This window comes from Vigna umbellata, chromosome 3, assembly GCF_029865625.1.
Source record: "Vigna umbellata cultivar VRB3 chromosome 3, Vumbellata_1.0, whole genome shotgun sequence".
Taxonomy (NCBI): Eukaryota; Viridiplantae; Streptophyta; class Magnoliopsida; order Fabales; family Fabaceae; genus Vigna; species Vigna umbellata.
This window is the reverse complement of record NC_142167.1, coordinates 28,463,253-28,490,407: the sequence shown is the minus strand read 5'-3', so window position 1 is coordinate 28,490,407 and position 27,155 is coordinate 28,463,253. Positions and strand designations below refer to the sequence as shown.

General features: G+C 35.0%; 3 protein-coding genes and 2 pseudogenes across 4 annotated transcripts; 3 read left to right on the top strand and 2 right to left on the bottom strand.

The window, feature by feature from the left end:
• The first annotated feature begins 187 nt into the window (after nt 1-187).
• Nucleotides 188-1,239, top strand: LOC148202172 (uncharacterized). Its single transcript, XM_088109544.1, has 2 exons — nt 188-232; nt 364-1,239. The coding sequence occupies exons 1-2, from the start codon at nt 188-190 to the stop codon at nt 1,237-1,239; spliced, it is 921 nt and encodes a 306-aa protein (XP_087965670.1).
• A 4,966-nt stretch (nt 1,240-6,205) lies between these two features.
• Nucleotides 6,206-8,489, top strand: LOC124833494 (lectin-domain containing receptor kinase VI.3 pseudogene; annotated as a pseudogene).
• An 8,094-nt stretch (nt 8,490-16,583) lies between these two features.
• On the top strand, nt 16,584-17,535 carry LOC124833497 (putative E3 ubiquitin-protein ligase RHC2A pseudogene; annotated as a pseudogene).
• A 743-nt stretch (nt 17,536-18,278) lies between these two features.
• LOC124833496 (uncharacterized) lies at nt 18,279-19,690 on the bottom strand. The gene has a single exon (XM_047307991.2). The coding sequence runs from the start codon at nt 19,333-19,335 to the stop codon at nt 18,511-18,513; it is 825 nt and encodes a 274-aa protein (XP_047163947.1). The 5' UTR covers nt 19,336-19,690; the 3' UTR covers nt 18,279-18,510.
• Nucleotides 19,691-19,828: 138 nt separating this feature from the next.
• Nucleotides 19,829-27,123, bottom strand: LOC124833495 (ethylene-overproduction protein 1). Of its 2 annotated transcripts, XR_007028417.2 has the most exons (5): nt 24,761-27,123; nt 22,995-23,286; nt 22,589-22,898; nt 20,318-20,748; nt 19,829-20,227 (listed from the first exon to the last, which is right to left on the bottom strand). XR_007028417.2 is itself a non-coding variant. In XM_047307990.2 (4 exons), the coding sequence occupies exons 1-4, from the start codon at nt 26,797-26,799 to the stop codon at nt 20,519-20,521; spliced, it is 2,871 nt and encodes a 956-aa protein (XP_047163946.2). In that variant the 5' UTR covers nt 26,800-27,123; the 3' UTR covers nt 19,829-20,518. The 2 variants fall into 2 exon arrangements, 1 of the variants encoding a protein (XP_047163946.2); XM_047307990.2 differs by having other exon boundaries at nt 19,829-20,748.
• Between the last annotated feature and the right edge of the window lie 32 nt (nt 27,124-27,155).

Sequence of the window (27,155 nt, the reverse complement as noted above, 5' to 3'; positions counted from 1 at the left end):
GATTATATGAGTGCATCTGTTGATATTTCTGAATGTGTATGTGAACCTTATGACCATAATTACACTGATACTCATTTTGAAAAGCTAGTTGATGGTTTTAGGGAGTTGGCTGTGATTCATGATTGTAATAGCTTTGTTGTTGTCCCTATATTTGAATTTACCATTGCTAATGTTCCATTGAGTGAAAATGTGTATTATGATGGTGATAGTACTGAACCTCATTCTGAAATTAGTTGTACTGTTGATTTAAATTCTGATTTTAAAGCTGAACCTACTGTGCTGGAAGTACAAACTGATTTCAGAAAGTCCAAAGAGTATTTGAAAAAAATTAGGGAAGCTGCTGACCATGTTTTGGTGCTTCAGTACTGTGAAATGGATTTTGATGTTGATGTGTGTGAGCTTGAAATTGATTTCAATGTGCTTGATCATATGCATGATGTGCCTGTAGAAGTTGTTGATTTTACTCCTTGCTTTGATCATTCTAATATCATAAATTCAGCATTTTCCATTGATATAGTTCATATACCTGCATCTAGTGTTTTTGGTGATTCCACATATTTAAATGCACTTTTTGATGAGGAATCAGATGCTCATGATGATAGACATGCAGTTTTTGATGATGTGAAAGTTGATTTGGCTGATTTTGAAAATGCTTGTATTGATTTAGGATTAGAACTTGAACTTGAGTTTGTTGGGTTCTTAAATTCTTTAGAACTGAACAATGAAAAACTCACTGCTTGTACATGCCTTGGGGGTGGTTGTGAAATTTGTGAAGAAATCAGTTCTACCATATGTTCTGCTTCTAACTATTTTGCAGGTGCCAAGGAAGAGATCATTATGTTCAAGCTGGATGGAAATGACCCTGATGAGGTAGCTAGTGATCAGAGAACACAGGTTTATTCTGAACTTAGCATTCCCATAGAGCTCTCTAAGGTTCAATATGAATTTAATGCTTTGGATCTGTTTAAAGTTGAACCCATAGAACCTGCTCTAGATTATGTTTACGTTATGCTTGCACACACCCATATTTTAGATTCAGCCTTTTCCATTGAAAATATTGACATGCCTTATGCTGTTTCAGAGTTATGCACTGGTTTTGACATTATTCCAGTTGATGATAGCTTCACAGTAGGTGTTCATTCAATAGCTGACTTGGTAGAGTTTGATAAGGAAGTTGTAGACACTGAGACAACTTCGGTGAAGACAAGAGATAGTGTTAACACTACCCAAAGAGCCTAGAAGTTGCAAAATCAACAACTATTGAATGAGGAGTTTTGGGTGCTGCAGCAAGGAGTTTTGAACGTGCAAAAGCAGCTGTCAGCCTGTGATGAAGAATTGTTACTGCTGCAGCAGATAGTTGGGAAAGAGCTAATGCACACTTTGGCTGACCATGGAGCAAAACCAATAAGCCTTTTCTTTATCTTTCTTTTCTATTATAGTGATAAATTTTGGTTATTAGCTTGCTTAGTCATAGATAGCATAGTAAATAATAGAATAGAAAATATGCTCTTTTATATAAAAATTAAAAAGATCAATTTTGATGGGTGGCCCATTTGAACAAGTTTTCCTTTTCTTTTAGCCTTATAGTTTTAGTTTTTGTTTTGTCTTCTAGATTTCTTTCTCAATTTACTTATCTGTACAATATATTTTTGAGAGTTGATTAATTATATTTGATTTTATATGATGCCTAGTGAAATCTGTATTTGTAATTAAAGTTATTGAAAAATGGGTATGGGCCGTCATTTGTATGAATGGAGTGTAGACATGGTTGTTAGTAAGTAACAATTATAATGTAGGTTTGTTGTTGGATCCATGGTTCTAGATTGAGTTTATACTTTTTTTCAGCTCATTGGTAATTACCGAAGGCTTTTGCCCCTCGGTAATTACCGAAGGCTTTGCCCCTCGGTAATTACCGAGGGGCAAAGGCCGTCAGTAAATGTTAGCGACAAGGGATTTATCGACGGTCATCTGACCGTCGATAAGCCGTCGGTAAAAGGTCATTACCGACGGCTTCTGGCGGTTTCCGAGGGATTGTGGCCTTCGGTAATGTCCTTCTTTTTTGTAGTGTTCTATATTTACTCTATGATTTGAAATAGCTTTTACCACAACCAGTTCCTCTGTTTTGTGACAATCAATCTACTATAAAAATTGCAAGAATCCAGTCATGAATGAGATGACAAAGCATATTGAAATTGGTTGTCATCTCATAAGGGATAAAGTTCAAGCTGGTTTAATTAAGCTCTTGTCCATTTCTACTTCAGCACAACTTGCAAACATTCATAATAAAGCTTTGCATCCAGCACAATTTCAATCTTTGTTGTCCAAGTTAAGCATTAAGGATATAAGTTGCAGCTTGAGGGGATATTGGATTTAATTTATTTTCCGTTCATATTTGTTCATCTATGTTCATATATTTATATTCTGTTTTTATATTGTTTTAAACAACTGTATATATAAATTGTACTCTCTCCTTATCATTGAATATGATATACAATTTTCATCCTTTTTTTCTCATAACATGGTATCATAGTCATGGTTAGAGCCTATCCTAGCGAGATCTATGTGGCATTTTGTTCCACATCGGACCGCTATCGATCGGACCACCTATTAATTTCTACTATCACGCTTGAGATGTCTATACATCAACGTGAAGGGGTGTGTTGGAAGTCTCACATCGACTAGAGATAAGACCAAATTATAATATATAAGTAGGGTGCAAACCTCACCTTACAAGCAAATTTTGTGGGGTTGAGTTAAACTTAAAGTTCACTTCTTAATATAATAGTTTAAAACAATATAAAAACGAAATATAAATATAAAAATAGAATATAAATATATAAACATAAATAAACATAAAGAAAAAATAAATTAAATCCAATATTTATCCGCATCTCATGTGACGTTACTATGATCCGAGAGTTTCTCACATTAGAGATATGTTCTTCCCTTTGTAATGGTGGCGGTCTTTCTAAAACATTAATTGTGGTATTACCCATGTTTTTTTATATTTGGTAAAGTTCTATTCATTTTCCCATAAAATGGAGTTGTCAATTCAAACTCTTGGGAAAATGGTGCATGTGGGTGTGATGTTTCGGGACATGAATATCATTTTCTGAAGTGGTCCCATTAATGTGAAGTTGCAAATAATTGAATAGAAGGTGGCTATTTCAGAACCACAGCAAATAAAAAGAAATAAAATGGTTGCAGATTGCGGTCTTATTCCATTAAAAATAAATCAACTTGCCCAAGACTTTATATTCCAAGTTCTATACTTTGTGGTTCCTCGTAATCTCTTTTATGTGATTAGCTTCACCATTTTCTAATGGTGGGACACAAATTCAGAAATTTCAAACCCACTTCCATCGCAAACAACGTATATTCAATTGCCTTCAAAGGAAGAACATTACACTTCCATCCAAGAACATTGGAATGTCAGCATTTTTAAACTACTAGTCTTACATATTCTAGATAAAATACAATAACAATAGAAAAATACCAGAAAATACCATGTTATTATATTATTAAGTTACGAAAAAATTCGTGAAATTACATTTTATATTTTCAGTTTATTTTATCCTTAGTATACTCACTTCTCTTGATTTTTTTTTTTAAAAAAAAAACACTACACCAATTGAGTTTTTTCTTTAGAGAAAATGTCAATAAGATTTAGAATTAACGAGTCAAAAACATTTTATATAAATAAAAAAAAGTTAAAATTTATGTTCTACTCGATCTTTTAAAACAATAGATATATGAGTTTTTTTTGTATTGTTTTCATATTCATTCCTATTTAATGTACAACCCTAACTCCTTATTTGTTTGAAAAATATATTATATATGCATCTCTATAAAAGGGATTTTATGGTAAATGACAAAGGAAAGTGTTTAGGTTATTTTACAAAATTTTAGTATGACTATTGCATGTACTCTACTTGTTATTGACTGAAAATTATAAAAAAAAATACAAAATTTACTGTTCATATTTGTCAATAGGTCTTATTTGTGTGATTTTGTGGATTTCGATAACACTAATACTAAAGTATGTCAGCAAGAGTATATCATAGAAAGTTTTCCAATACTTTCTGGTTTTTATATTTTGACATTACAACTTTATATACCCTTTATGGCAAAAGTGCAAGAGAAGAGTACAATTTGGGTTTTCTAGTGTTTAGGTTAAACACACAATTTAGTTCATAGACGTACTTGTAGAATTTCAATTTGATTCCAACGTATTAGAACTTCTTTGTATGTATATACATGCAATTATTGATTTGGTCTTGTCATATGACATCATCTCTATCTCTAGAAGTTCTAAATTGATATTAACTTCATGCATTATCATATTTTTAATTTCATCCCTTTGTGCTTAAAGTATTCTTAATTTGGCTATTTACTTTAAACGTCTTTAAACCAACCTAATAGGTACCATCCTTGTATCTTTAATTTATCATAAATGATTACACTTTGCTTTTAAGCATTTTGGGTAAAATATGCTTTTTTTTTTTATTATGACTATTTATATACAAATGATAATTTATCAAATATAAAAAGCGGTGTACTGAAATAATTATATATAAAATAACACTTTTTATACGGATTGTAGTTATAATTGTATGAATGCAGTAACATATTTGTAATAAAAAAAGAAATATTTTTATATTGGTTATAGTTATAACTAATACAAAAAGTGGACGATTGACATTTTTCTAATAAATAAAAAAAATTTCTATACTGATGATAATTATAATTGTATAAAAAGTTGATGTGGTAACATTTTCGTAATAAACAAAAATATTTTTTATTGTTGTTTTAGTTATAACCGGTATAGAAAGTGATTTTTCCCTTGTAGTGATTTTCTACTTTCAGTCCAAAATAGCCTAGGTCTGCAAATGAATCAAAACATTTGAAACAACATTTGTCACGCCTTACCATTATTCATCCTCATCATCATTGGAAATATTTGAATTTGAAACTTTTCTTATCCGGTTTTGCTTCTTTAGGTGATGCACTTGATGTTGTTCATGGTTGCTTGCAGTTATACATTTGCAATGGAGAGAGATATAATTTCTAACTACGTGTGGTTTTGCATCTTGGAAGTTCAGTCTATGTTGTAATGGAGATGTGATTTGGGGTCACCATGGTTTGTGCAATCTGTAGAGGGGATGCTCGTGTTTGTTGGCGCGCGATGCAAGTTCAATGTTGTTGTCTCATGGTGGTAGCGAATCTTGGAAATTTCCTTCTTTGACGAGGTAACAAGGAGGTATGACAATATGTGTCGTGGTAATGGTTACGTTGAAAAGGTATAATGAGTGAGTGATGAAAGTCGATATGTCACTGTTCGAGGTTTGTGGATTGCGCGATTTAGGAACTTGTGATTTGTTGCGTGCTTATTCCTGTGATTAATGACTATGTGTAGGTGTTGCTTCAACGAGGCATAAGAACGTTGGCATGGTGGATTGCAGTGGCGAACAGTTGTTTGAATGTGGTTGTCTTGATTTTGACTCGTGAAAGAAGATGAACTATTGCTAAATTTTTTTATTGTACGTTTAACCGGTGTAAAAAGTTATACTTTCTGGATCAATTCTATAACCAACACCAAAAGTGAATACTTTTTATATTCTTTGCTTTTTCTATACTAATTATATAAAAAATCATTTTTGATAGTTATAAAAAAATAATTCTCTATATGTGAATCATTAACCCTTGCATGGCTCAGTTTCACTCTTTTCAACATAACTTAAACATGTGTTTAAATAAAGGGCTTCTAGTATTGTTTAACATCATATTAACATTAAAGTTATTGAAACAAAACTCTCTTCCATTAAAAGAGAAAAAAATTAGTTGAAAAAGAAAACTTCATCCAAGTTTTGAAAATTCATATGAACATAAATTTAGTATAAAAAAAATCCTAAAATAGGATTTCACATCAACCTTAATTCATATGAACATAAATTTAGGTTTGTTTAACTAATGTGAAACTCAATTTTCTTGAATCTTCTAGCTATCGGTAGGGCGTATGCCATAAAAAATGATATATATGAAAAATATAATTTCAAAAAATTCTGAAGAAAATTACATTCGCATCTGCAGTTGGTTCGTATCATTATCGTTCACATGTGAGAACATGACAAAGAAGACTTTCCTTGCATGTTCTTGGCTTTGACCAATTCAGTACTTAAATAAAGGCCCCCACATGGATTCACTTGTCAATCAAAATGCCAAAATCTCTCAGCATTATTGGTTTATTATCTCTTATGGCTTCTCAAGCTCTTGTTCTTGTCTTCCTCTTATTTCCCTTTTCCTTACACCAAGTTGTTGCCTCCTCCTCCAATGGTTTGATCTTTGAAGGATTTGATGAAAACAGCGATATAAGCCTTGAAGGATCTTCCATCATCAAAACCAGTCGTTTACTTAAACTCACTAACAGATCAACCAATATTATAGGCCATGCATTCTACAAAACACCCTTCCAAATGCTTAACAAAACAGACCCTCCCCTTGAACCCTCTGCTTTTTCTTTCAGCACCTACTTTGTGTTCTCAATTGTATCCCCTAGTTCTGGTTCTGGGGGCTTTGGCCTTGCCTTCACCATAGCGCCATCAACACAGTTTCCTGGGGCTGAGGCTGGCCATTATCTTGGTCTTTTTAACTCCGCCAATGATGGGAATGACACAAATAACATCTTTGCGGTGGAGTTTGACACTGTAAATGGTTACAAAGGTGACTCGGACAGTGAAGGAAACCATGTTGGGGTGAATATAAATGGAATGGACTCAAGGATTACTGAACCAGCTGCATACATTAAAGAGGGTACTGAGAGTGTAAAGGAGGATTTCAGAATGGCCAAGGTTGATGCTGTCCACGCTTGGATAGAGTATGATGGTGAAAAGAGAATTCTGAATGTAACAATAGCTCCGTGGGAATTATCAAGGCCCAGCACACCACTCATAAAGAATTACAACGTTGACCTTTCCAACGTTATGAAGGAAAACATGTATGTTGGTTTCTCAGCATCGACTGGCCAGGAAACAAGCTCTCATTATCTTCTAGGGTGGAGTTTTGCAGTGAACGGTGTTGCTATGAATTTGTCTAATCTTCCAGAGCCACCACCCAAGGAGGAAGATCCCTCTTCGTTTCCTTGGGTCAATGTTGTAATTGGCATCTTGTCCGCTTTGACTTTGAGCCTTCTGTGTCTTCTAATTCTTCTGACATGTTATAAGAGATACATGGATTTTGAGGTTCTTGAGGACTGGGAGATGGATTGTCCTCACAGGTTCAGATACAAAGATCTTCACCTTGCCACAGAAGGGTTCAAAGAGAGCCAACTAATTGGAATTGGAGGCTTTGGTGCTGTGTACAAAGGTGTCTTACCAACTTCAGGAACTGAAGTTGCTGTTAAGAGGATTGTGAGGAGCCCTTTCCATGGAATGAGGGAATTTGCAGCTGAGATTGAAAGCTTGGGAAGGTTGAGACACAAGAATTTGGTGAACCTTCAAGGATGGTGCAAGAAAAAGAATGATCTCCTTCTCGTCTATGATTTCATTTCAAATGGAAGCCTTGATTGTGTCCTATATAACCCCAACAACAGCTTTGTCTTGAACTGGGGGCAAAGATTCAACATTCTCAAAGGCATCAGTGCTGGACTATTGTACTTGCATGAAGAGTGGGAGCAAGTGGTGATCCATAGAGACGTGAAAACTAGCAATATTTTGATAGATGGAAACTTGAATGCACGTTTAGGTGACTTTGGACTTGCAAGGCTCTATAACCATGGTCAAGTATCACACACAACCAGGGTGGTTGGAACCATTGGCTACATTGCACCAGAGTTAACTCGCACAGGAAAAGCTTCTACAAGAACTGATGTTTATGCATTTGGGGTTGTGCTTCTTGAAGTGGTCACAGGTAAGAGGCCTCTTGATTCAGATCAGTTTTTCTTGGTCGAATGGGCGATTGAGAATTACCATTTGGGTCAAATTCTTGAGGTGGTTGATCCTAAGCTGAATTCAGTTTATGATGAGGAAGAAGTTGAGTTGGTTCTCAAGTTGGGTTTACTATGCACTCAACGTAGATCAGATTATAGACCTACCATGAAACAAGTTACAAGGTACCTAAACTTTGATGACCCTCTTCCTGATATTGGTGATTTGGGATATGGTGGTTCTAATAGCAGCAGCAGAATGAACTCAGGTTTCTTAGAAGTCACGCCATCTTTGAGAACTGTTGAAACATCTGGGTATCTGTCCTCCATTAGCATGAGTACCAAGTCCTTGGATGCTGGTAGATAGCAAATAATCATGTTCTAGCATTTTCTACCACTGTATTTCTCTGAATATATTCATAGTTCTTCTGTAATTCTTTCATTTCTTTCTATTAACAACCAAAAGATAATAACGTTGTTTTTTGGCAATGTAAGATTTCCTTTGCTTAATCAATTAACATGTTATGTTATAAGATTAGGAAATGAACAAGCTTCAGTTTTATGTTAAGTTAAAGAGAATAATCTCTGCATGAACTTGTAAATTTAACTGGATTATAATTTTGTTTCTGTTCCTTCTATTTTGCTTTTTTTTCTCCAAATTTGTATACATCATTATTAGCCTTTTGAATTTTTTTATATATTCAAATAAAAATTTCTTATTAGTAAAAAAAGTATTCGTTTCAAGGATTAAAGTTTGAGAATTTTTACAAATACAGAGACAAACTATTAGTATATAAATATCATGGACGAAAATTAAAATACGAAAACTTTTCTAGAACTGTTATGATCTCAATTAACAATTCAGAAAGGATTAAATGGTTAACTTTTTAATTAAATTATTATATTTCAATTTTAATAAGTTGAAAAAAATTATTACTGTATATTTAAACACACCCGAAAATTTATGATAATATACTTTAAAAGAATTAGCCTAAGTAGAAGTCAGACCAAGTCCTTGTTCTTAATCTTTCAAAAGATTTCTTTTTATTTTCTGTTACATATTTTATTATTATATAGTTTAGTGCAATAACAATTAAACTGTGTTTTTTCATTGGTTTATAAGATTCAAAATATACTGAAATAATGTTTCTTTAAATTAATTACTTTTATTCATTTTTTTTAAAAAGTCTTATTCTAAACTTTTGTTGCTTTAAAGACTTTTTCTATTGTAATTGTTTGAAGATGAGAGAGATGTGGGAAGTGATTTGATAGATGTGAAAGTCATTTAATAAACACTTTGACGTTGAAGAAATTTTTACTTGTTTTCTAACTTCCACGTTTAAGAAATTCAGACGTTCTTTTTAAAGAAATTTAGACGTTATTGTTAACTAATCTTGTCGGATAGTTATTACATTAGATAAAATTCCAAAATTGATGTCTGTGAAAAGGTCAAAAAGATAATTTTTTAAGTTATACAATAACTATTTTAAAAGCCATATAAATAATGAATTTTGATTAGAATATCAAATAACTAATACTAATATCAATATATACAGCGGAATCAAATTAGATGAATTCGATCTAATTTTTAAATTAAAATTCCATATCATAATTAGTATTGTTTTTTTTACAAATTTTGGAGCATAAAATGTTTATATCGATCAAATAAGAATTCTCCATATATTTATATTGAATCTAATTTTATAATCAATTAAATAGCAAAACTTTCATGAATATCCTCCAATAATGATATGCTACCTTTCTCAACTATTAAATGAAAAGTTTGATAGATTAATTACAAATAGTTTGACTTGGTTTCTTTCTCAAGTTATGAGTTGATACAAGGAAAGAGGAGTAAAGGATGAAAATTCCTTTTCCCTTAATTACATATTTGACCACTATCATTTTATGAATATTAAGCTTTAAATCTTTTCACATTTTAATATTAAAATATTCTCCGTACATTTCATCATGTTGATGATAAAACGATACCATTTTACAATAAAATTAATAATAACATGACGTCATTTTTAAGAGCCAAAGCTATGAGTAAATTGTATGAAACTTTATAAAATATATAACGATAAAACGTCTAAGAAATAAAGTTGAATAATAAATGTATAATGTGAATACATGGTAATTTAGAAGTGGTATTGATTTAAAAGTAGTAAAATTTGATTATTTGAATATTAAAGTATTTTAATATTAATATTATGAAAAAAAATTATTATTTTAAAATATATTATTTTTTAGAAACTATGTTTTTAGAGTTATTTTATTTTTCTTTAGGAGTTATTGTCTTTTGTTCGTCTAGTTGAAGAATTGAAACCATATAATTGATCGTGGTGGTGAATTCTTCATTTTAGATTTATTAGTTTCTCAGATAAGGTAAGTTGGTTTTTTCTCCTCTTTTGGTATGTTTTGTCTTTATTTGCATGTACATTTGTGTATGCATGTGAACACTTGAGTCTTTTATGAGACTCTCTATTCATCAATGATCCTAAAGGTGTACCCTGATCATGTTTTGGTGGTTCGTAGGAGCATATAGGACTTCCTGTGCATTGGTGTTGTTTTCGGCTTTCTAGACCGGTTTGGTCATCTGTAAGGTAAAGGAAGCTAAATACCTTACTTCCATAATTTTAGTAGCTTGATAACCTGAGTTTGTAGGTGGTAATTGTATGGATTAATTATTGAAATTTGTTTTGAATTCTATGATAGTGGATTATGTGCCATGTTGAAATTAGTACTATGAATTATGGTTGTAGACAGCTTGTTGAGTTGTAATGAGTTTTTGATGATTTGTGAATGATAGGATTTATGTTTTAAATTGGTCATTTTGGTAACAGGTTTGAGAGCTATTTAAAAATTGGTCTAGAATTGGTGGTTTGAAAGGTGAAATTTTGTGGAGATTGTTTATGGAGTGAACTTGATATGAGGAGTTTGTGTTTGCGTCAATTAAGACTTTATTAACTTCTTGTTCTTCTAAAATTTGGTCTTTCATATGCTAAGTTGTTGTTTGGGGTTGTGGTGGTTGTTGGTTTGATCTAATGGACTGAGTCATTGGCCACTTGAACAACTTGGTATTCAATATGATGTTTAAACATGTTTTCGAATCAATTTTAGTGTCAAGAATACTAATTTAGTCATGTGGATAGTGCTTGAGTGCAATCAGATCAAGAATCACAGTTTCTGGTTTCTAGTGCGATGTTGAACAACCTTTTGTACGCTGAGCACTGCAAAGTCAGAGAGCCTCTAGGCTTCAGGACGTTGAGTTAGACGTTGAACGCTGCAAGTCAGAGAGCTCCTGTCTTATGTGACGTTGAGCGACACTTTTAGGCACTAAATGTCACTTCTCCTCTACATGTCTGGATTCTTTTTCTTTTTAATTCGCTAGGCAAGAGATCTGACTCACTGTGTGTCTGGATTCTTTTTGCTCTTTATGTGTTTTTTGATTATTGATTTGAATTGGTTTATTTTGATTTAATGTATGCATGTGGATAATTATTGATGCTTTATGATGGTAATAATGGATGTGTGTATGGACTAAGTACGTGGTAAAAGGAATTTCATAGGGAAATTCTTATTGTATTTCTATAGTGGGATGTATTGATGTAAGAGCTCCGAAATGGGGGATGATTCTTAGACTCTTAATAACCATTCAGTTTCAAGTAGAGAATGGTGGGGTATGTCGTGGAGAGTAACAAGAGGTCCTGAGTCTAGTAGTTACATATTGGCCATAAATGTTTGATGGATTAACATTGGTGTGTGGTAATTTGATGTGAGTGAGTTGTTTCACCACACGCGGGTGTATGTCTCTTAAGAATTCGATATCAATACATGTATTCGGATGATCAAGTCTAGAAATGGTTGTATGTTTTAAGATTGATTGATTTTACTGTGTTATATGCTTACTTCTATAAAAGTGAGATATGATTACTTTTGGTACATTAATTTACATTTTCCTTTCTATTTGTCTGTTAGTGTGTTTCTTTTTTTTTGTTATGATCATCTTAATGATATGAACATATGGAGATGTTTCAATTGATCTAGTGAAGGACGAGAGTGATGTTAAAGCTTAGAAGTAGACAATTTTTGCTTTTTGTTTCATCAATCTTGAAAATTAGTATTATGCTTTTGTTTTCAGTGTAATAGAACTCTTAAAGGTATAAAATATTGGTATGTGTATATATTTGATGTTATGGTTATATATGAGATAACTGTAATAGTCATATGTACATATTCTTTTTGGAGTTATATGTTCTCTCAACCGTTTATATGTGATATCTTTTCTAGTAATTGTATACTACTAAAATAGGATATTACATACACAATAATAATAATAATAATAATAATAATAATAATAATAATAATAATAATAATAATAATAATAATGGGATGGTAGAATGTAAAATTAAACCAATGTCTTTTTAATAGTATGGAATTATTTAGTAAATTTTTTCCTTTTCTATTTAAATATTAAATTTAGTCAAGTGATGTATTTCTAAAAATAAACCAAATGTTCATTGTAACATCCCAAAAATACAGTCTAAAACTATATATAATAGAATAATCACATTTAGTAATATTACAGCTCAGTCTTACATTTAAAGATAAAGTACGGTTATGGCCGAACGACCTTACAGAAAGAGTTACAAATTTAAACTGTACAAGGAAAAACAAAAGGAGAAGGTTTACAAAAATCTATACAGAACGGTCAAGGAAACACAAAAGGAGAAGGTGATCGAACGATCACCTTACTATCATACGAAACTACTGACCGAACGTTCTACTGTTCGGTCTTAACTTCTACCTCGACTAGGTTTTCTTCTTCCAACGCCTCTTCCAGCAGCTCGTCTCCTTCTGCTCACATCCACAACGGATGATCATTGCAATGACAAAGACGAACGTACAAAACAGACAAGACAGGAAACACAAGGTAAGCTTATATAATTTAATTCATGTATAAACATACATTTCTCACAAACAAACACACAAGATAAATTTCATCATACGTTTCATGCAAAGTCTAATACTAGACTGACTGTCCGGACTGTATGAAATCTGTGTAGCTACGACGTTCGTGCACCCGGGTGATGTAGTAACTGGGATACCCTCAACAACTGTCACCCGAGGTTAGTCCTATCTGTCCAAATTAACCATAAGGACTAGGACCTCCTGTCGTTCCCACACATGACCTACCCTCCTCTACGTGAGGACTGGTATTCACTGAACATCAGGATGAACCGCCAGCTTAGCATGCCCACATTCATACTTTACCAATTTCAATATTCATTCATGAGTCATTCCTCCCCGGAACGCTTGTCCATAATCCACAACATTTCAATCCATATCATATTCTTTTCATCTTTCATTACAAATCATCTTAATTAAACCATTCGTTCAAATATCATAAAGGTACCAAATACCGAAAGTTAAACTTTAACTCAGAACGAGACCGAACGCTTGGAACATGACCGAGGGGTCTCCCGTTCCAGAACAGATTAAGGTTGGGAGGGTTACTATCAGATTAAGAAAGAAACTGAGTGAAATGGATATCGCAAGAAACAATGGAACAAATGTTAATTACAAAGTGGGCCAATTAAATGAACTGACCCTTATGAGCTCAAACCGAACACCGAAAAGATCATACCAAGTGCTAATACTCTAGGCTGAAACCAATGAATACGGACACTTCAAAGAATAATACTTAGAAGAATTCACATGATTAAACTGTACGCTTATAAATACTTAACTTATTTGAATTTACATCCAGAAATCCGAATGTCAATCAATGACCAAGCACGGTAGAGAGAAAACTCTATTGAAGTTGGACGAACGCTATTTCATCAAGATAGATTATAAAAGAAACGAGTACGAGCACTTGGTGTAAGACCGAGCACTAATTTGACAAGCCAGACCCATTGACCCAAGGACACTTGAACCTTGGGATGGGCTCTTTCCTTGCAAGTCAGATTTCATTTCACATATTCCTCTCTCTCTCTAGAACAGAAACCTTGCCCTAACTCAAATGCTCTTACTTCTCTCTAGGTTTCCAGCCATTTCCACCGATTGAATCCTAATTTGGTGGTGTTTTCTTGTTCCTGGAGTCAAGAGCTACGAGACCATCCGATTGGTTTTGCGTTCCCGCAGGTTTTGTACAGTTTCGCACGGTGTAGGGGCTACTGTTAGAGCATCTGTGAACTGTGTTGAGCAACCCACCAGGAAAGGGGAGCTAATTATTTTTGTATGAATTTGTTATAAAAATATATGCATATGAATGTTGAACTGGTGTGCTCTTGTGAAACTATTTTATGACTTTTATTGTATTGGGTATTATAATTGAAATTGTGAAATTGTGCATGTTGTGATGTGATGAATTTAATTTGTTTTGAATGAGTTTGTTGGCTAAAATTGATCTTGTTGGAAGGTTGGGAGTAAGGGTTCTGTAATAGCATGTATATAGGTATTAAATAGATGTACAGGTACTGTTGAGGTTGCTGTGAGAGGAAGTGAAAATATTAAAATTAGGCATTTCAGAAATGGGTCTGGCTTGTCAAATTAGGGCCCAATGGCTTTATAAAATGAGCGCTTGGTGTAAGCACTACTCAGTACGAGCGCTTGGTGTAAGACCGAGCACTACTAAACTTATATTAGAAGGTTTGATAAATATAATAAGATACCATTTTGGAGTAGTGTTTAAGAACAAACGAAAATATACAAATACATACATATATATATATATATATATATATATATATATATATATATATATATATATATATATATATATATATATATATATATATATATATTTATATATATACTTAAGTTTATAACCGAATACCAAGAAACAACTATGCTTGGCCGAACGCTCATGCACAGTATTACGAAACGAAGATGCTCGTCCTCAACTAGGATTCTTCCCAAATGAAAGAATCCAATTCCAACCAAGTTTATTAGAAAAACCGAACAGTCAAGGACCGTTCAATTACGAATGTACATTATCATAGGGGAATTTCATATTCAGAAATCATTTATCTCAATCCAATTTCTCAACATTTATTTTTATAACTTCATATATTCATATCATAGTCAATTTTCATACTTCATACAATCCATATCATAGAAATTTCATATATTTCATACATCAAAACATAGTACAATCATATTTCATTTCCAATCATCAAATCATGAACGTTCATGTAGCACAGCAACATACAAATTAAATTAGATAACCTTCCCTTACCTCTGAGCGTGAACGAACGTTCCTAGAGACAGAATACGGTTCGCCTGACTACAATTTCTTCTACCCTCAACGCTCAACAATTCTTCAAACTAAACCAACAACAGACCAAAATGGTTCAGAACGAGACTATGAACTCATGCAACCAGAACTTGGTTTGCATGTGTCAGAGAACGAAAGACTAAAGGAGAAGAAGAACTTACCAGTTCATAACTCGAAACCGATCGGTTCAAACTGAAGCTCTTGACGCCAGAAGTGCTTCTACGGTGCCTGAACGAAGATCGGAGAAGAGAAAGGGTGAGATTTCGTAGAGAGAAGGGAGAGCTTTTAGTGAGAAGGAGGAGAAATGGGATTTTCAGAGTTTGGGGAAGAAGGGTGCATGCAGAGAGTGTGACGTGAATTTTCTGAAAATCAAGATTTGCTTCCCATGTCAAAACGAGCGTCCGCTCATCTGCCGACACTTGCCTTCCACTATCTGATTTTTGAATCCTCTTCGTTTGACACCTGGCATCAGAAGATTTTTTTGGTGCGTTTTTATTGAGGTCTGACATTCATTATGAACTTTTATGTAATCATAGTCACTACATTTAAATAAGTAAAGTTGGTGTATTGTTTGATTTGAAATTTAAATAATATTCTAAATTATTATTATTATTTTATTTAAATAACATATAGATACTCTTTTTAATTTTTTAATATCAGTTATGAGATACGATATATGTATCATATATGATATGTATATGATACGTCGATACATTTATGTTGAAAATAATAGGATCCAAAATAAAAAATTATAAATTATTATCATCATAAGATATTACTATTTGATAGATTATAGATAAGTATTGATATAATATTCTAATATATTGAACATGAATATGTATTAGACATTAATGCATCATCCAAATTAAAATATTGATGCATCATAGAATATCCAACAAAATTTATAAGAAATTGTTCACTACGAAACGAACGGTAAACAATGTATCATTAGTCGAACGGTCCAAAGTCAACAAAGCGGTCCATATGTTAAGACTACTCTTGCGATTAAGAGGTAAAAACATAATTAAGAAATATTAGACCATGATTAGATTGCAAGTAGGTCTACACTAATCAAAAGCCCACATAGAAACTTATAAGGTAAAGAGATAGGTAACTGCAATTATTACGCATTTAAGACTGAATAGTGATAATAGTAAGATAACTTAAAAGGTACTTACTGCTCGTATTTGAATCATACTGGACTGAAGATAAAAGGTTTGTGAGATATTTGAAGGGCTTCAAGAAGACCTTGTGTTAAAGAATCAAGACAAATTGTGGAAGTGTGTACTTCGATCCCAATGAGACAGAAATTCATTGCTTTCAATAAATCTTTTTACAATGAAAGCATTAAATTTATTTTCCTTTTTTTTCATATTAATGAATAACGAAAGTAATTAATATTAAGGGTAAGTATGGTATATTTGTAATATTGTTTTAAAATTAAAAAAATCAATGATATTAATTATTTTTATTGATTAGTGTGATTATGTTAGATAGGGGTGGGCAAAATGCAGTTCAGTGCACTATACTATAAATAATTGTAGTTAACTATAAAATAGTTCAAGTGAACTGAACTGAACTAAAATAGTTCAAAGAAATTGAACTGAACTAGTTTTTAGTTCAGATACACTAGTACAATTCAGTAAACTGGTACAGAAAACATCAACAATAATACTACCCTGGCAGCAACTAAGAAATTAAACTTGAATCCTAACATCCGTGGTTGTCCCGACTGCGACTGCGGATTCATCGAAGAAATCGAACACCCGCCGCGCTCAGTCCACCTCGACCCTTGCCGTCGTCGCTTCCCTGCTGCCGCCATGTAAATGATCGGCCAGCGCCCTGCCTCCGACAACGTTGTCCGTCCCTTCCTGCGCCGCACCCGCCACAACGGTGGTGACCGCTCCCCCTTTAACCCCGTTATCGTCCTCCTCGGCAGCGCAGCTGCCACCTCCGCTACCAGCGAGGAGGAAAGTCGAGGCTTTAGCTCTTCTACGACGATGGTGCCGGTTCTAGCTTGAGACCCTTGCCTCCGAGCATGTCAGAGTTTCTACTCGGATTTGGATTCGATAGGCTTCTGGAGCAACTGTCTCAGATTGAGATCAACGGTATTGGAAGGTATGAGCACGCTCCTGCGTCAAAAACAGCCATAGATTCCTTACCAACCATCGAAATTGATAACACTCACTTAGCCATGGAATCACACTGTGTGGTGTGCAAAGAAGCTTTTGAATTAGGTACCGCGGTGAGAGAAATGCCGTGTAAGCATATATATCACCTTGAATGCATCTTACCATGGCTAGCTTCGAACGTTTTCAATTTGGGGTGAAATTTTTTATTAAAAGAAAAATCTGTGGTTCAGTTAACTGTACTCAAACTCTGTAAAGTTCAGTTTCTTTTAACTGTACTATAGAATAGTTTATTTAGTTTTTAGTTAAAACAAATTTAGTGTTTTTAAGTACATTATAGTATGGTTAACTGTAGTTACAGTACAGTTTATTGAACTATGCCCAGCCCTAATGTTAGAAGTGTTTTGCGTTAAACCATCTAGAAACTATATTCGGGTAAGCTGGTTGTAATATTTGAATATCATATTTAAAGAATTGAAATTCTTCGTAATTTTTATGAAATTAGAAGAAAAAAAGTGTGTGGAATAAATAAAGTCTTCATGGTTACCTGGGATATCTTATCTGTTTAAAACTATGATATAAATTTGCCAGTCCAAATTCATTGAATTTTTTAGTCCAAATTAATTGAATTTTTTTGTGTTATCATCTATATAGAACATTAAAAAGTATTAATGTTGGTACTTTAAAAATATGTATTAATATATTTTAAAATATCAAAATCAGTATTCATGATTGTACTTTAAAAAGATTAAAAAAAACAGTACAGAAAAATAAAACAAAAAATCTAAATTCGAAGTTCGCAACTTCACGATGAACTCAGTTTACTTGGTTTATGTGACATGCTTCAAAGGTTCTTCAATATTATCAGTTGAAGTTACGATTAATGTTCTTCTGTCAGCACGAACATTATTATTTTGTGTCTAATTCTACATCTTCTCCACAATTCTGAATCACTACATGAAATGAATTTAGCTACCCATTACTGTTTTTCAAGAAAGGAAGCAACTGACCCAAATGGGATCGAGTCTTTTTTACACTCCAATTGAACTGATTAAGCATTGGTATACAACATCAGCCATATTGTTTGTGCTGGAAAGTAAAAGGATTGCTTATAAAAGAAAATTGAACAAAAGAAATAGGTAACCAAATATTAATACAGTAGATCACTTTATTCGTCAGGTATGTTCTTTCACATTTGCGCAGGTACTGTGAATTGATAAACGATGTTTCTTGTGTTTTGAACTGTGTCGACGCTTCTGCACATTTGTAGATGATGGGAGGACAGGGCTCTTTATAGCACAAAGCTTATTATTCTTCATAAGCCAAGAGAAGATAAATTCCAGGCCACACCCTTTTGGAGAAGAAGCATACGAGTGCTTAGTAGAACCTTTGAGATAACCTTCATGACTACAACAAGTATCACTAACTTTGGAATCATAGGAAATATGTGCTTCAGATGATGCAGCCAATGCATTGGCATCAGGCAGAAAACGGTTGATCATATAGGTTGGAGATTCACAGCCATCAGACTCTGAAAGCTTTAATCTCAACCCATTATTGCTTTCACTGAGAGCTGTGTCTGATTGTTGCATAATGTCTAGTGCTTCAGAGAGAGACAAAACATCCATTGCATCAGAGAAAGAATTATTCTTCTTGTCATCATCTTCTTCATTGTCGCCATCGCAACCATCATCTTCATCAAATGCAAGAACATCGGTATATACTTCAGCTTTGGCTGCTTCTTCAGGTGGATGCCAAAGGTAAGGGGGTGGTCTTAGCCGCGGGGTGTCTATGTCTCCATAGATGCTATCGCTCCTCTCAATGATTTTTGGTTTCCCTGGGGCATGTTCCCATGAAAATGGAACACTTGTATTTGCTACTATGCTGTCAGGTGAGCTTGAGGAGCATGATGATGCACCTGCAACACCTGAAAAACCAAAACGCTTTGTTGACAAAAGAGATGCGTTAAAGTTCAACTTTCTAGGTCGTTTGGAATCCATATGGCTTCCAGATTTTTTTTCTCCGTCCTCTGTGTAGGGGATATTCTGTGACCGGAAAGACTATCAGAAATATCTAATTAATTGGAAAAGGTTCATTAAATCATTAAAATCTTGATTAGAGAGAATATGGGATGGAGTTAGTTGAGTGGAATAAAAATACAGTTGAAAACATAGATATCTCGTGAAAATCACTAAATCAAGTCCTGCTTTAAAATGGTCACGGGTGAGTTGATAATCTCCTTCCATGTGGGAGGAAAACGGGAAGCCAGATATTTAAAGTTAAATAATTCGAAAAGGAGGGGATGCTATATATGCAACGCTAAAGGATGAAAGAGAATAAAAACCTGTCGTATGTACAGAAGCAGCTGAACTGACATAACTGTGTTTAAACTCTTCAATAAACGTATCACAAAGTAGACATGTTTGAGTAAATTTAAATAATCAACAGAGAAGTCATTTAAAGCATGTAGGGGTGGGGGTAAAAAGAAAAATATAGACGAATTGAATAGACGAAAACTTTCATAGCTGGTATTGATATGGTTCTCCAAAGAGAACTCTGTCACAATACACAGTTTGCAAGGCAATTGTGTTATACAACAGAGAGGACTGAAAAAACAACACAATGTGAATTGGCGATTGCTCGGCCAAAAAATTTGTGGTAAATATCTAAACCTTCGATTGGAATACCGTTCAGAAATTTGCATAAAGAATAACATGTGTATCTCTTGCTTCAAAGTAATTTTGGAAGCTCCACGCCGGTAATCCAAACAGGTTGACATCTGTTGCATAACAAACTGACTTTCATGTACAAGTTTGTCTAAAACTGTGGTAACTTATAACCATCCCTGCCGGTGTTGTATACTGGAAACAGCAGTGGCATCTGCATCCATAGCTGGCAAAACCATAATTCATTACATATATTTACAAGCTATCTTCCTCACTTCCCGTTCAGTTTCAATCCAAAAGGATCTGTCTAACTTACCCTTTCAATTTTGTAATTCAGCATCCACAAGGTTAGCCTAATAGATAAGTAGATCAGACTGTTTCAGGAGACAAAATCCAACAGATAAATAGCACTGATGATAACTGGGTCGTGAGGTGTAAAAAAGTATAGGTTGGCAAGAATAGGCCTGTCACCATAAGGAACACTCCAAGAACACCTGATCATTGGTTTTTGACTTTCTCACTTTTGTTCATTAATTCGCTCCCGTGCTTTATTACAAAGCTCTAACGTCTCAGCATGGGTAGGATCAAGACAAAGGGCGGCTTCACAATCTCGGACGGTAGAAATATAATCACCCATTGAATCATGAAATGCTGCTCGAAGATGTAACAGTTGCAAATCTGGCTTAAAACCAATGGCCCTTGAAAGTTCCGCTATTGCTTCATCTTCCTTGTGATCATCCATTAAAACTGAGAGAAAGAGACCGCATGTCAGAACTTGACAAGTTATGTGCACACTGAGGAGTGTAAGACAATTCACAAACAGGTTTCAAGGATTCAAGACAGAAACATGATTGCATTATTCTGTCTCATCTTAATAGCAAACAAAATAATATACATGAATTAAGGCCAAAATAAAAAACAACAAAAAAAACGTACATAAATAAAAGGAGCCTCTAAGGATTTAGGCTATCAGAGAAGAATAGGCTAAATTTCAATGGTTGCTGGTGTCAAGATAAAATAGCTAAAAATGAGCAAGACACCTTCTAGAAAAGTGAAATTTGATAGGCATGTTATCAACACAGTCGTACAAATATATAAACTACTATACTAGAGTACTCCTCCAAGACTTAAGGCAATGCCTAAAGCTCCTTTTATACTAAATAAGAGTGCTAAATACATGTATTATTTCCCATAACACACATAAATAAAAGGAGCTTCTAATTATTTAGGCTATCAGACAAGAATAAGCTCAATTTCAATGGTTGCTGGTGTCAAGATAACATAGCCAAAAATGAGCAAGACACCTTCCAGAAAACTGAAATTTGATAGGCATGTTATCAACACAATCGTACAAATATATAAACTACTATAGTAGAGTACTTCTCCAAGACATAAGGCAATGCCTAAAGCTCATTTTAACTCAATAGGAGTGCAAGATACAAGTATTATTTCCCATAACGTACATAAATAAAAGGAGCCTCTAATTATTTAGACTATCAGACAAGAATAAGCTTAATTTCAATGGTTGCTGGTGTCAAGATAAAATAGCCAAAAATGAGTAAGACACCTTCAAGAAAAGTGAAATGTGACAGGCATGTTATCAACACAGTCATACAAATATATAAACTACTATAGTAGAGTACTCCTCCAAGACTTAAGGCAATGCCTAAAGCTCATTTTATATTCAATAAGAGTGCAACACACATGTATTATTTCCCATAACCTTTCACCATCATGCGAGAGGTTTTAATGAATTACAATTAATGCAAGTTTAAGTTTAGATAAGGAGCATGGATGGAAGCTAGCATCGATGCAGTATTTAATTTAGATTGGAGGTAACCTAACCACAAATGCTGTTAACTTTAAAAAGTGAAGGTAGGGTACACAAACAAATAAATGAAGACAGCTGAAGGATAGAAAATCATTTCGTTCAAGTAGTTATTAATTGAATTTGGATGTCATGTTACCCAGCTGATGTATATTTTCTATTTATGGAGGGAAGAGTATATTACAAGGAAAAGTTAAATCCTATACACTCAACCCCTTAGGTTAGGTACACTCAAAACCTAGCTTCATGGAAACTGTACAACACAATAATAATCATAATTTTAAGACTCCCTCTCATGCTAAAAAGCATATAAATTGTATGCACCAAGCTTGGAATATATAAACTGAATTCTAAGCCCTCTTAGTGAGAATATATGCAAGCTGGTTGTTAGAGCTGATAAATCCACTAAAGAGTTCCTTGGACAGCAGCTTCTCCCTAATAAAATATCAATTGATCTCTATGTGTTTGGTGCTTTCATGATACACAGGAACAAAAGCAATATGAAGAGTTGTTAGAGCTGTATACAAGCTGATAAATCCACTAAAGAGTTCCTTGGACAGCAGCTTCTCCCTAATTAAATAACAATTGATCTCTACGTGTTTGGTCCTTTCATGATAAACAGGATTGGAAGTAATATGAAAGGGTTGTTTGATTATCACAATTCAACTTCATTTGTTCAACTTCACAAAATTTCCCTCTTGAAGGAGTTTTATCCACACAAAAAATAGAGAAAAATATAATTAGTTGTATGAAGATTACCTGCTGCCCTATATCTGTAAGGGTAAGTCCTTAGGGGATCCAACTGTGTTGCCAAAATAAGATCACTCTTTGCCATGTCACGATCACAATATTCTGAACGTTTCTCATATGCAGATGCATTATTCCTGGCCTTTGCTATCAGTTTTGTCATCTCATCATATGCAGTTTTGTGCTGTTCTTTAAGATGATATACACGTGCTAACCCTTGATGTGCTCGTGTATGCTTGATGTTAAGTGCATGCTTGTAGCAGTCAGCAGCAAGGTCCAACTTGCCACAATCTACATATACGCTTCCTAAATTATTCAGCGCCTACAATGACAAGAATCACGTTTGTAAATTTATTGTTTCAGCACTGAAATCCAGTTAACATGTTTAATTTAATCTGAAAATAGGTATAATACTCACTTGTCCTTTGCGAAGACCATCTGAGGGGCATCTAAGAGCTTCCTCCAAGAGATTGATCACATATTTCGATGACTCTGAATCAAGACTGGAGTCAGCTAGGGCATAAGCTTTGAGAAAGAAAGCTTCAAATGACCTTTGAATAGAAATGGACTCCTCAGCTTTTGCCAACGCTTCTTCACGATAACCAGTGTCATACAATATCCATCCTTCATAGACAAGTCTTTCATGTGCTGAACATGAATGATTTCTTGCTAGACGCAAACTGTGCATGGCTGCCTTCTGAGAATTTAACCTGCAAGATTAGAAGCATCGATGCTAAAGTGAACAGGGTCGTGCTGAGGCAGTAAAAATAATGAAGAACTGAAACACTAATCAAATAACCTATGTGATTAACATGCAAAAATTAGAAAGAGGTTAATGCATTGCATGCTTATTTGCTGTAGATACTGAAAAGTAAAAAACTAAACACTTGAATCACCTGACCCTTGAAAAAGTGATAGAGATATCAGCTTTCATCTATCCTACTGGTGGTAGAAAGTGCAGTTGGATACAATAATACAACAAAAAAGAACATGGCGTGTATCAAAAACCTACAACCGTTTAAAAAAGGCAAGGAAACATCTCAATTTTAAAACTCAGCCCCGTACGTAATTTCCAACAGCAAAATATTATATCACCTTCTATTACCCATCCTTTCTGTAATTTCTGCATATACTGCATTGTTCATGCTATGGATTAAAAGGTTCAGGAAGACAGTTACTGAGTAAGAGGGCTGTTAAAGTATGTCCGCAAGGGCTTGCTATTGATTTTAAATCTTTCAACTAAGGAAAGATATCTGGCTTGGAAAAATTGAGATGCCACAACCTAGTATGGAGAAAAGAGAATAAGAAATACCACGACTTTTTATGTGCTCTTGGATTGTGAATTCCTCCCTTCTTACCTCTCACTTTCCTTAAACAAAAAACAAAATTGGTTTCATTTTTCCTTTTTCCTACTTTATGCAATAAAAATCTCCACATTCTTAATGCTCATATGAACTAAAAAAAATCTAGAAGCAAGAAACCCAACTCAACCCACACAAAAAGGATAGCATCGGATGAAGATCCTACATCAACTAGAGATATGACCAAATTACAATATATAAGTAGACGTAAACCTAAACTTATAAACCAGTTTTGTAAAGTTGACTAAATTTTACTTTTTTTAAAATGATACAAGATTCATTCAAAGTCTATCCTAGTCAAGTTTATTAAGTCTATTGTGTCACGGTTATCAAATTCGCCCCCACGCTTGAGATGTTCAATCCTCGATATAAATGAGTATAAATCTCATCTTTCAAGCCGGATCTGTGAAATTGGGTTAGTTTTAAATTTCACATTCTTAATAGCACTAACAGGATCATTTAACGTGCTAATAAATCTGTTCCACAGTACCTGGTTACTTTTCTAGTTTGGTGGATGACCAATGACGATGCGACAGTTTCCTCTATTTTAAATATGCTACAAGGTCACTAGTCATCATAACAAACTAATCTATTTAGCAACAACTTCCGTGCAGAAATATGTTCATGATTAAATTCAGTTTAAACTGAAAAAGAACTACAGAGACAGATATAGCTATATTTAGACATGAATCACCCTTGCTAATGACAGAGAGAACTACAAAATAACCAACAGAAAACAATTCCATTTAGTGAGAATTTTTTTAGAAAACAACTTACAAGGTTTGAAACATTATACTTGAGTTGATGTAAGGCTTATTCATACCTCAATAGAAGGAGTGATTGCCGGAAGCGTAAGATACTTTTCCCAGGGTCATTTTCCAACATTTTGTGTACAACAGCCAAAGAACCAATATCATCGACAGATGACCATCTGTCATACAATTGCATCCAGCAATCAGCCTGGCTCCACTGCTGAGCAACAGGGCGGAGGAGTTCTACCAAGTGACCACCATGCATATTCCCATAGAACACCATATAATTTGGATCCAGCGTCAAAATTGCCCTGACATCTCTGAGGGCTCCTTCATAATCCTTCATAGCAATCAAAAACCAAGCTCTCAACTCAAGGCAGTCCGGAGAGACCTTGAAACCAATTATTTTATCAATTTCAGAAATGGCAGCTCCAATCTTATTCTCCTCTAGCAAAGAAACAGCCTTGTATTTGTATGGAAAAGAAAGAGTTGGATCCAATTCAGTTGCAGAGAGCAAGTCCAACATTTTCTCCTTCCCAGTGCAATACAAAGACCTCTCCTGATACATCCAACCAACTGGTTTGTAATTTTCTGTAAGGGAGTTTATCATCTCATATGCCGAAGACATGTGACCAAGCTTATACTTGGCCCTTGCAACGCCCACTAAAGAATAAATATGTCCTGCCTCAACAGCAGCCTCCAACCAACGTTGTGCATCTTTGTATTCCTTTCTCTCAAGCATAACGACTCCCAATTGGTGATAAGCAAGTTGTTTCTGCCAACCCTCCACCGCGCACTCTCCCAATCTTTCCAAGAGCATCACTGTCATGTTAGACCTCATTTCTTCCTCCATCGCAACCTGACTCAAAAAATAATACAGCACAAACGACACGTGCCCCACAAGGGCCAATCTATCCCTACCCTCAGGACTACAAAATAACTTCATAACACTCCATCGCTGCAACGAACCAGGAAGCTCCCTCAGAAACACCTGCAAGCAAGCTGCCACAAGCAGATATGCAGTCTCCTCCAGTCCATACTCAATCAGCAACACCGCGTCATCCATATCCAAAACCAGAGAAGCCAAATGCGTGTCACAAGCATGCTTCATCTCCTCACAACAAAACTTGTTCGCAAAAGAAAGCATCTCAAGAATAACATTAGGAGGGAACTCACTCAGCCTCTTAGTTCTACTAAAAACCTCAACAGCCATCATTGCCTCAACAGAAACACAATTCATAGAGAAATTTATCTTCTCCCTTCTACACTCAAGAAATCCACCACACAACATTGTCTCAAACGGCCTTGAAAGTGCAGCCATAGAGTACCTCCTACAACTAATTTCACTATCACCAATGCAGAAAAACACATCATCATCTTCAGCATCACGATCACCAATACCATCAACATATTCACTCGAAGTGGAACATTCTCGTTCGCATTCCTGACTACGAACAACACAATCACTAACTATCTCCCTACGAAAACACGTACAACGATCAAACACCGATTCATGATCATACCCGGGGACCAAACTAGCCTTAGGACACTCAAGGTTTCTTCCACAGCAATCCATCGAATTCGATCCAACAAGCTCATCCTCTCTCCGCTCATACCTCAGCCACGAAGCCAACACAACCTTCGCGTGCACCTCCGCCGCGTGCCTCCGAGCCTCACGGAGCCCCCGGCGGAACAGCTTCGGATCCGGCAGGCCACGCAACACCGCGCATTGCTCCAAATACACCTCGGATTTTTCGAGCGCCACGCAACTCTCAGCCCTTCGATGTACGCGGGCGAGGGTTTCCACAAAGTCCAAGGGCCTCAAGGAAGGCTCAATCGAAGGTTCCAGAAGCTCCGAAGCTGGAAGCCCGCACGGGAGAAGAGTCTCCGAAACGGCGTCGTGTCTGGAAGCTGTAGTCGAAACCGATTTGGTTCGACCGGGCGGGGTTTTGGAATGGTCGAACGAAGTATGCAGCAGTTTATCAGCAGCACTGACTGAGCTCCGATCGGCAGCAGCGGCGGCGGAGGGTTTGAGCGCGTGGACCTGCGTGCCCTTACAAGCGTCCATGATTTTCATGCTACGAATGGAGTTGAAGATGTTCTGCTGCATCTTCCGTTTTTCAACGGTGGAGCTTTCGGAGTCGAGAACAATTGAAGCTGTCAAGAGAACAAAATCGGGTTCGCGAATATTTATTTATTTAAATTTAAAACAAAAATAAAAATAATAAATGGGGGTTCTCTATTTTTTTGGGCACAGAGATTCCAGGGTTTGTTCCTCTGTGCTTTATTTTTTCTCATCATTTCTTTTTTTTTTTTGAAAAATAAAAGGTGATAAGGGTGGTGGTGTGTAACAAGGCGTTGATGCTGACGTGGAGGTGGCCGTTGAAACGGCCACTTCCGTTCTCTGCTTTGTGTCTATCTCGTGTTCTTCTCCGAATGAGAATCTCTCCCACCTTTTATGAGGAT